General features: G+C 40.5%; 1 protein-coding gene across 1 annotated transcript in view; it reads right to left on the bottom strand.

Annotated features, from left to right (window-relative positions):
- Positions 1 to 1,148: 1,148 nt before the first annotated feature.
- Positions 1,149 to 11,579, bottom strand: part of LOC139467522 (uncharacterized) — a 70,971-nt gene continuing 60,540 nt past the window's right edge. Inside the window, exons 2-4 of the mRNA XM_071249057.1 lie at positions 5,596 to 5,615; positions 4,069 to 4,198; positions 1,149 to 1,270 (exon numbers count right to left, since the gene is read on the bottom strand). Of these exons, the coding sequence (XP_071105158.1) occupies positions 1,149 to 1,270; positions 4,069 to 4,198; positions 5,596 to 5,615 (272 nt within the window). The remainder of the gene's footprint in view (positions 1,271 to 4,068; positions 4,199 to 5,595; positions 5,616 to 11,579) is intronic.

Below are 11,579 nucleotides of genomic sequence, written 5' to 3'. Positions count from 1 at the left end.
TCACCTCACCTCAGATTACAAGAACGTTAGGTCCCGAGTCCCTGTTGAGAAAGGGATTTCAACTTGACGTTGGTTCAAATCAAGATCCCCACCATAATGAATTGCCTCATATGTTTAATTTGGTATTCTTCCCCGAATAGATCGATCTCAGTAAATCAATAAAGGGGACAGAGGTATACCATTTCTTTGTGTTCATGTCGCTTCGGATGCACCATTGATCACACGCCAGTATTCCCAATGTCTCATATTTACAGACGTATTAATTTTTTAAGATCATAAAACTGTCAAGATGTAATCCTTAACATACCTTGTCATTCATGTGGGCTGAGGGAGTGGGAGATCTATAATGAATAGTGCCTTATGTCGCTTGCTGATACGGGTATGCCAAGGGCTTTTTGTTTAATAGTGGATTTACGTTAAAAACATTCTAAAAGTATTTGGCAAGGAAACTTAACGTGGTAATCCTTGTATGACGAAAAGAAATCAGTAAAGCTTTGAAGCTCATGGCGTCTAGATTAGGGCCGTGTGCGTTCATGTCTGGGGAGTGTGTTTAATCGCCTAGTTTACACTCAAACATGTCGCGAAACTCCGTATCCTAGGAAAAGTAGCAATGTAATGGCGACCAGCTCATTGTACAAGCACTAACAGCCGAAACATTGCCGATAAACCTATCAAAGTTGTACACAAGTGTGGATAACAGTAACATAATCGTCATTTTTCATTCAAATCGAAAGGTCTCCGGTAGACACTGACACATTTATCTTCATAATTCTAGCGACAAGTGTTGCTGTAATCTGTAACAGCGGCGAAAGGCGGTAGTAGATTACCGGAACAAACTCCGCTCGGACGGCCTTGTCATACGCATGCGCGAACCTCGATGATGCATTGGGTAGGGGGCAAACGGCGCAGACGTCACCGCGTAATGCAAGTCCTTTGAATCACTTTGATTTAAAACAGCAGAGAAAATTATTGCGATCTTTTGACAGGTCTATATTTCTAGAACCTGACTGGTAGCGAAGGTCAGAGGATCCATGTCCGTTTGTCTACGATCCGGCTCTGCTCCCTGACCCCCCAGCCCTCTGCCCCTACCCTAGCCTGTATGCCTGTCAGAGTCGGGGACAGTCTCGCCCTCAGTCGCTAATACATGATCAATCAAGTCTCTCGAGGTCGACCATGGCCACACGAGGCAATGACTCTGTCACATTTGTTTGACTAGATATTGACAGCCTGGAGTGTTTGTTGTGAAGTGGCCGACGGTCCCATGGCGGCACTTCTGGACAGAGTAGAACGTTTTAATTCCAACTGTTTATTCGTGTTATTGTGGCGGGACAAGCGAGGGGGCTGTTGCATTTGTCACAGATGCACTCAGATCACAAGCGCATTGGGGGCAAGAGAGATCATCAGTCAGTCCCAAGGAATGGGACCCTTTATTGCTTTTAACGCTGGTGGCAGTTTAATCTCGATATTTATCACAATTGGTGGCATTCGGGAAGATTTCGGCCGCATTTCTCAAGTGCGAAGGAAATTTCAATTTGTATTGCGATTCCTCTGCCCCGCCATGACAGTAGAGGCGTCGCGAGAGTCATCCCGGAGACCAATATATCACCCAGCCCGAGGAAATTAGCCTCTGTACATCAAACCCAATTGACATAAAAATTTCTAGTTATCGGAAATTACTTGGGAAGCATCTCACGGCGACTGTCTAGATAGGCGAGGGCCAAACAGCTCCGTCCCATGCCGTACATCAACATAGCGATAAAGAGGGGAAATTCGTCCCGACCCTCATCCGAGTCCTCTGCCTAGCGCCGCGATGAGGAGGGGGAGTGGGGTTGCCCCCAGATAACGTGTGTCAGACTGACGGAGAGTATTGCTGTACGTTTTGGCATATAGAGATAAAAACCTCTCGTGATGCCCCTTAACTTTACACTAACCTGACAGTAAAGCGTGACTCCCTTTCGGGTCTTTGTCAAATATAGGGCCCCTGTCTTGTTTTATGACCCACAGCTGTGGCGGTTGTGTCCGACACTGTTTAGTCTGTCTTCTAACGGGAATTTATGCCAAACGTGTTTTTTTCAAAGGCGAGCTACTTGATTGGATGATATGGGAATGAATTATTCCCGTCATTGGATGTTATGTGCGACGGGGATTCTATAAAGCTCTTCACACTATCGCCTATATTTCACACAGAAACCGTAAACCGGTCATCGGGGTGTTAGAAATCAGCATAAACAAGACAAACAACGCCATTGGAACAAAGCTCGTACTGTATCGAATTAGCTCTAGTGTTAGTGTTAGAGTTATTCCCCTTGGTTACACGTTGAGCGGCAGCACACATGGACACAAGAATACATTCAAGACAAAAAAGAGAGAAGAGATTGAAATAAACAATTGTGAAATCGAGGATGAATGTTTTTCTGTTTAGCGATGAGTACATGAGATAAGCCGTGAACCGATGCATTTTAACTTGACAAAAATAGAACGAATCAGAAAATATAATTAAGTTATATTGTGGGAAAATAAGACATTTTAAAGAATCGACATTTTATCAATAACCTTTAGGGCCTACGGTCACATGATAAGAAAGAAAATTAATAGAGAATCTAACTCGAGTGTCTTTTGATTTCAAATATTTCAACACGAGTCGATAAAAGTAAAAACTAACGCCCTAACTTTTATCGACTTTTGGTCATATATTTGATATCAAAAGATACTCGGTGAGATTTTATAAATCACGCAAAATCAGTTTTTATGTTTGTAAGTAGTAATAGCCATTGTCTTTGGGTTCATAAAGTACTGTTAACCAGCTTTAGTCGCAGAGAGATTGGTGATGTCATAGTTATCGATTACGTCACCATGTTCTGTAAAGCATTGCGATGCAATTTCATTTTACGTTATTTCCAAGGTGATATCGCTTGATCTCACAGGGGCGGTCGGCTAGCCTAGTGGTTAAAGCATTCGCTCGTCACGCCGAAGACCCGGGTTCGATTCCCGACATGGGTACAATGTGTGAAGCCCATTTCTGGTGTACCCCGCCGTGATATTGCTGGAATATTTCTAAAAGCGGCGTAAAACCATACTCACTCACTCACTTACTTGATCTCACAACAAGCGGTGTCTCCCGAGGAAGCCATTTCTGACTGATGAATATATGTTTCGACAGAGAGTTTGCTAAGGATCACTATATGTTACGATGCATTCTGAATGGTATGGCGTGAACCAGTGCATCAATCAGCTGATGAACGCCAACAAATACTCACTCGGTTCGTTGTATACTACGTAACTGTTTAAGCAGAAGCACATAGAAACATCATCCATACGTGTCATATTTACCGACACAGAATATTGAGACACTTTGTGCTATTGTTCTGGACAGTTTGACATAACAAGGGACTCGGTAGCAATGTAATCGTATTTCAAAGAGAAAAAAACACCTAACCAGTATATTACGTCACTTACCTAAAAACTGATAAAGATTGTTTCCGAAATGATATGTATAGACGGAGTCTAAAGTTCATTAGCGAAGGGGTCAGAGGCCGGACTCCATCACAACACGTGACTTTGTATATTTGCATATTGCTGTATCATAGATGCTTGTATCATAGACTTAACGCATGATTTAGAACCTCTGCCAAATAAACCGTCCTAATAAACAGCACATCGCTATAAAAAGTAGGCAGTCATGACCATGTTACATAGTCCAACCACGGCGTCATTGCTGTGTGATCCGTGAAGATCCGGGGTAGAATTGATCTTCAGCAACCCATGTTTGCCGTAAAAGGCGACTAAGCTTGTCGTGAGAGGCGACTAAGGGGATCGGGGTGTCAGACTCGCTGACTTGGTTGATGCATGTCATCGTATTCCAATTCCGTGGATTGATGCTCATGATGCCAATCACTGGGTTGTTTTGTCCAGACTCTATTACTTACAAACCGCCATCACATAGCTGGAATAATGCTGAGTGCGGCGATAAACAACAAACAAACAAACATTGCTGTGTTGTCTTTATAATTGTTATAACGTATATAAATGTCATTTCATGTATCTGGCCCCTAGTGGGTGTATATGTACAATAAATCGTCTTTTTCTTCTTCTTCTTCTTCTTCTTCTTCTTCTTCTCCTTCTTCTTCTTCTTCTTCTTCTTCTCCTTCTTCTTCTTCTCCTTCTTCTTCTTCTTCTTCTTCTTCTTCTTCTTCTTCTTCTATATCGCATGGCTATTAAGAACCAGTACCGAAGACGCTTCAAAACCCACAGGAACCATCGGTTTGTCGATGTCGCACAAAGGTGTGGCTTGCATCAGGAACACTACCAGATCGAGACACCTGCATTGGTACTGTATAAGCCTTGCACAAGTCTCTAAGACAATAATTATTAGTTTAAACCACAAGTTCTAGATTATTTAAGTAATAAGAACAAGTTGTCCCAGTGAGAGACTGTAGTCCTTAGACTTGCCTATTAGGGGGAGAGAATTACTACACATCCAAGGACTTGTCTTTCTGTTTGCCTTAGAGCAAGGCTGGTACTCTCTTAGCAGTGCATAATGCTCTACTCGGGTTAAACATTCGTCCCAGGAGACTTTGCCAAAGGTGAGGTGAGGTGAAATTGGGTTTAACGTCGCGTCCAAGATTGTTGCACTTATATAACGACCAGCATGTACGTGTGTGTGTTTGTGTGGCTGCATGTACTAGTCCGGACTGATGCCGATTTATAGTGCTAGCCCACTGAGATACCATGCCGCAGTTTAACATGAATACCCCACTCAGACACAGTATACTGACTCCGAGCCGACCAGTCCTTGTTTTAGCCCCTTAATGCCGAGCGCCAGACAGGGTAACAACAAGTACCATCTGTTAACGTCTTTTGGTATGATGCGGCCGTGGATCGAACCCCGGACCTTCCGCTCTCCGGGCGGACGCTCTACCATTAGACCACGGAGGCGGTCCTTTGCCAAAGTCACAAATACATATATAGTGAGTGAGGGAGATGGCTTGTTTCAACACTATCAGTCATATTACATCAATATCTCGGCGGGAACAAATATGAGTTTTGTCAGACTGTATCTTCTAAACGAAGGCTTATACTCTATGTTTCGGGATATTAGGCATCGGAAAGGATGGATAGGTTTAAAACTTTAACCCCAATGTCACGCATTTATTGTTTCATGTTTGAAAGTATTACATAGGTAAAATTCAAATTTAAACACTTTTTACTATTGTGGCATCACATCACGTCATTTTAAAAAAAATGCACCTGTCTCGTAATGATTCTGAAATAAATGTTATCTAATCTATCTTAACATCACGGCAAGGGAGGTAAGTGATGTGTATCCACGTTAAAACTGTTGGTGTCCGACCACTAGACTTTCCTACCGCATCAAGAGGGATGAAGATAACACGTAAAGGCTGCAGATGCAGGTAACCAAATTGAGCGTGCGTGTAGACAAGATTAGTTGGAAACTAGAATAAAGACCTATTACAGTTAGACGAGCACTGCGTCGTGTGTTTAGCACGTCTAGCATGGCTGCTATAGAACCAGTCCAGGGTCTGAGTGACATTCCTGTGTACGCAATGAGGGAGGATGGGCTTAATGTCCACTGACCAGTCCGGCTTGGGAGTGAACTGCAATCATTGGACCATCAATCATACTCATAGTATCATTATGACGAAGCCAGCGACCTGTCAATCATTTGTCAGATGATGAATGATGCTGTCAAGCCCACGTGTTTAAACAATGGATAAGTAAATAGCTCCTTGTTTGCAGACACGCTGGCAATGAGGTGATCCTTGATTCTACAAGGCAATATGACAGTTCCTCCAACTGGAGCAATCCTTTAAACAGCTCGAGAAGGGACTCCTCAGGGAGCTATGTCAAACCTAGTCACATACATTGTATTAACAAACATCGCCGTTGGAGGATTTGTGACAGAGCTTTGTGTGAAGCTAAGATGATTTCCCTTTCGGATAAATGTCAGTGGTGTGGAGAGGTATAAGGTCAAATGGTCTGTTCAGCATTATTGACATTACTCAGTGTGTCAGGTCGGGGGCTTTTCAATCACTAGTTCTCTGGCAGTGTAAAGCATCTGATTGTTAATAGGGTTTGATATGAGAACAATACTGGAGATAATGTTCGCTTCAGATGGCCCAGTTGTTTAAAACGCCACAATTCGCCATACAGAGTTGCTTCCCTTCGACACGTTAAAAAACTGTGCTTGTGGATAAGAATCCTGGTACGCACCGATTATGGTTCTAGGTTTGTCAGCACCATATCTGTGCTCGTGGCTTTCACTAAAGTAGTAAAGGTCTGAAAGCTGCATCAAAGGGATTTCTTCCAAGATGACACGCCGTGATGTACCTGTAAATTGTTCAAAGCAGCATTTAACCCACCTCACACACTCATGTCATTTTGATCATTATTATGGATCGGTATCGTTGATTTTAATTATATTAAAATACCATTTACCGTATTCGACGTAATAAGCGCCCAGGGCGCTCTTAAAATTAGGAATAGGGGGCTCTTATTAGAATATAATTTTGGTGAAAAAAAGTTGAAAGATTTCGTTGTTTATGCTGACAGCCTGAATGATGCCGAGTGTGTATTGTGCACGAATAAATAAGTCTTGTACACATTGATCAATCGGAAGGAGTGCAAATTGGGATTGTTCACCAGCCACTATATTAGCAAATATCACCGTGGGGGCTTATTACGTCGAATACGGTATATGTTTTTATGAAACACATGAAACTAAAATAAAATTAAGACAGTAACGTCATTTTTTCAAAGATAAACAGAAGAAAATTTGAGGTTATTATTCCTATTAGTTTACTGCCAGACAAAGGGAAGTATACACATCATAACTGACCAAAAACTTATAAACATTATCAAAACGTTACTTGGCTGAAAACAGGGGCCGAAACACACTTCAAACTTGAGGTCCAAACACAACCATGATACCTGTATGAAATGCATCACCATCGAATAACCAATTTTTGTTTGTTACAGTTTTAGCCACCATCAGGGGGCGCTGGTAGCCCAGTCGTCTAAGGCGCCGCGATTCGCTGTGCAGAGTTGCGTCCCCTGGACACGCCAGAAACCTATGATTGTGGGTTCGAATGCCGGTTCACCCCGATTATGTTTCTAGGTTTGTCAGCACCATACCCGTGCTCGTGGGTTTCACCGAAGTGGTAAACGTCTAAGACCTGCATCACTTCGGGCTTTCCTCCCACATTAAGCTGACACGCCGTGATATAACTGGACTAATGTTAAAAGCGCCGTTAAACCCAACTCACTCACTCACTTTAGCCATCATCAAACATGGGTGTAAACTTTCTTTCGCCCGGCAGTTTTGTTCTATCGAATCATTTGAAACCACATGTTGAATGGGTTAAACAAGAGTAAATGCCGCACAATGTCAGTGTACAGCGAAGCCAATGATCATTAGTTTCGCCGTGGAAAGGTCACCACGAGTAGGTTGCGAGTCATGTAGCCTCGTTACGTTGTTCAGCAGAATAATGATGTAGTCGTTATTTATACATGTAGCAGAACACCGCCGGTGCTACCCTACAATAGGCACATTGTTATACACGTAAATTATTAACGGCTGGCAGAATATCAAACAGTGGGAACAACTACGTGGGTTGTCTCCCCTGGCGCGGGACACTTTGGTAGAGGCGTATTATCATAAAATACGTTCGAGTGGAATAATTTATGTCACCGATCCTAATTCTAAGATCATGTAAACTTTAGTTTAAGGTGAACCCCCTTTTAAGAAGTGCCATTGGATTAAATACTGACGAAAAGGTTCACTAATACCCAATGTGAGAATTAACATCAAATGAAAACGATGAAAGTGTTAATGGATGAAGAGGCAGGATGAGGTTCTTCTCAGACTTAATAAGGGGTCGAATATCGGTATATGGTCTCTGAGTTGATCCCCGTCTTTAAGGGGGGCTGTTGGAAGTTGTTTTAAAACGTCATAAAGAATGTTACACTACCATAAACACATTATAGACATGACTGGAGACTGTTGGCGGGACAGTGCTCTGACCCCCAATCTCAGTAACCATCTCCGTCACCGGTAGTTGACATTCTGTGTGTTTTGAAACAGCATCCAACATCATTTCGGTATTTTAAATATGGCCCTTAAGTTTTTAATATTTTTATTTATTTAGTATTTAGATACATTATCCTTCAAGTGGGTGTTTTTTATCCAACACTGTTCCCTTCATTCGGATTTGATGTACAGTTTAATTCGGAATGTTCAATATAGATCTGTTCATTCGGTTATTTTGAGTACGTCCTGACATTTGGCGATTTTTGTGTTAGTTATTTCCTCGGTGTTTATAAATACATTTTCCTTACATTATGGTGTTTTTAATTCAGTGTTCTAACATTATGTGATTTTATTAGTTTTCCTTCGTTCGCTTCCTTTAAAGCAGATTCCATACGTTTGGTTGTTTCAATACAGTTTGTCTTTATTTGGTTGTTTTTATACAGTGTTAATACAGTTAATTCTTCATTTAATTGTTTTAATTCAGTTTTTCTTCATTTGGTTGTTTCAATACAGTTTTTCTTCATTTGGTTATTTTGATACAGTTTTTCTTCATTTAATTGTTTTTATACAGCTTTAATACAGTTATTTTTCATTTGATTGTTTTAATGCAGTTTTTCTTTATTTGGTTGTTTTAATACAGATGTTCTTCAATTGGTTGTTTTAATACAGTTTTTCTTCATTTGATTGTTTTAATGCAGTTTTTCTTAATTTGGTTGTTTTAATATAGTTTTCTTCATTTGATTGTTTAAATGCAGTTTTCTTCATTTGGTTGTTCTAATACAGCTTTTCTACATTTTTGTGTTTTAATACCGGTTTCCTTCATTTGGTTGTTTTATTACATTTTTTTCTGAATTTAATTGTTTTAATACAGGTTTTCTACATTTTGGTGTTTTTTAATATAGTTTCCCTGTATTTCTCCTATTTAATGCAGGCTCTTTTTATTTAGTTTTCAGTAATTTCGACACATTTGGGTGTTTTCGAAACCTTGACAATAAAGAACTTTAGTCAAGCAAATGAACAGTGTTATGTGATATTTGCCAGGTACAACCGAACAGCAAAAACAAAATGCATTGTGACTAAAGCTATACAGTACCTAAAGATTATCCAAGTGGTTGTACATTTTATGACGCCGTTTTAACATAGAACATCACGTGCGATTAACCACCCGTCATCACAACCTGGTTTAATCTATATACATGAACAGCACCGCACACAAGCAGCCACATTATGAGATTATATATATCCACAATTTACACTTGATTAGTTCATAGGTGGACAGGTTAAGACCATTATCCTGTGTAATGGGCTCAGTCAAAGTTATAATCAGATTAACCAATGAACTTATCTCATTATCGTATTATCCTAGCCTAATATTATCCGTCTTACCATTGACACTAAGACACCGGCTAGATAAAGGCCTTTCAAACAAACAAATAGGCCTCTGGGTGGAGCGGACCACATGCTTGACTTATAACCGCTGTGTGCAATCATAATCAATCTTTAAGGGCTTACTTAGATCGATTATATGTGGTTCAAATACAACATTGTGCTCTAATGGAAGTCATTAAGAGTGTTTACGATGTTGACATCTTGTTCAGTGTATGGCTTTATTATATTTGATGTCTTAACCTTATAGAAGTGCAGGATTATGAGAGCATATGAACGTTAATACGTTTGTAATATCTCATTATGAAAAGATTAAGAATTGGATTGGAGTTATATGGTTAGAGATATACGTGTTCTTAATGGGCTCTGGAACAATGGCTGCTTAACGAATTTACGTTGATATGTCATCACAGCGAATTCCTTTGACATAGACCACTGGTCACTCCTGCGTACATATCAAATGTATATAAATATATACTGTAGCTTAATGTGATGATGAGGGAGATTATTCTATTCAAGAGTCGCAAAGTGTACAATCGATCATTCATATAAAACGTCGACGCCAGAGAAAAGTTAGTTTCGACTATATTTGACATCTACACTTTGATGTCTACGCTTAAATTTGTCATCAACGTTTACCGTTTACTTGCAGTTTGTGTACGTGGTAACCATTTTAAAATAGCATCCTTGAATGATGTTGAATTAATGGGAGCCAGTATATTGAAAACAACAGTACATTAAGAAGTAAGACAAGTTCTATGGATGAACAACTTCTTTATTACAATTTGTGCGACGTTTCGGTGTAGATCCTAACATTATTATCAAGCAAGTGATGCTTAGGATCTACACCGAAACGTCGCACAAATTGTGATAAAGAAGTTGTTCATCCATAGAACTTGTCTTACTTCATCACATCAACTTCTAAATGCCAGTTAAAGAAGTAACAGTACATTAGTACATATACGCGTGATACTAGTCCTGCACCATGACCGTGGAATATATTTATTGTATGAAAAAACATAATCTAGATACAAAAGTAAGTCTAGCCAGTTCAAGCTAGCTCTATTCCACAATCAGCATAGGGAATATTTTAATTATTTTTAGAGTCAAGAAGGATCTTGTGTAATATAAGATTTCAGAGACTAAATGTTAGTCTAGCGTGATACTATTGCCTGTATTTCCTGATAAATTAACCTAGCACCTGCAGTTTGCGCAGGTGGTAAGATTCATTGAATGAGAGGGTATCTCGCAGACCCAGTGAACGTGTACAAACACACGGGTTAAGGTTTACATTTAAAAATTAATCTAGATACTAGAAAAAAAATAATTTTGCCAGAATTGGTTTCGGAATGACCGAAAATATGTTCTGTCTTGCCGCCCTACCACACGGCCACACCCATCACACAGCCACACCCACCACACGCTCCCACACCCATGTTTATTTTTTCTTTACTGTCATTAAAACTTTCTATAAATGAAATAACATTAAGATTTAAAAAATTGCCGTCTTTAACTTTATGGTGACGGTACACGGTTTTCACTTTGATAGTGTTCCGGTTGAATGGAATTTGTAAGGATAGGTTACTTCTGAACTCTGTTTGAAAGTCCCTTACGTTCCAAACCTGAGCAACCTCATGTCACTTTGCGTGATAGTTTGATCTAGAATTACAGCTTTAATCATACGATAAATAAGAGTTCTCCAGGCTGTACGAGACATTTACATTCCCGATATGGGGTCGGTGCATACTGAAGGCAGAGCTACCTTTGCTCTGAGAGAGAGTGATTTATGCCCCATGCTCCCCAGCCGCCAGTGGATGTCTGCCTACACGTCACCAACCGCGACTTACGTCAACAGTTCCCGACAGATAAAGGGTTAAAGGGCTTGGGTACTGATTTAACATAAGATATACACTGCATGTTAATCATAGAGCATTTGTGGCTGCCTTTGATCTCCGCAATAAGCGATGACGTTTAGTAACCAAGCTGTCAGAAGGAATCAACGTGCGACGTCGCAGGTCGCGGATACTCCACCGTCTTCAGGGGGAGGCGGGCCGATGGAGACGATGATAACGCCTACCGTTAAAGCCCCAGCCGGTCTCGATCTGCTTTTCAAACAGTTTGACGGTGTTTCCCTGTTTTCGCGGAT

The sequence above is a fragment of the Haliotis cracherodii genome, unplaced genomic scaffold (genome assembly GCF_022045235.1).
Source record: "Haliotis cracherodii isolate W230 unplaced genomic scaffold, xgHalCrac1.p SCAF_2, whole genome shotgun sequence".
In the NCBI taxonomy this organism is placed as follows: domain Eukaryota; kingdom Metazoa; phylum Mollusca; class Gastropoda; order Lepetellida; family Haliotidae; genus Haliotis; species Haliotis cracherodii.
This window is presented reverse-complemented; position numbering and strand designations above follow the sequence as displayed.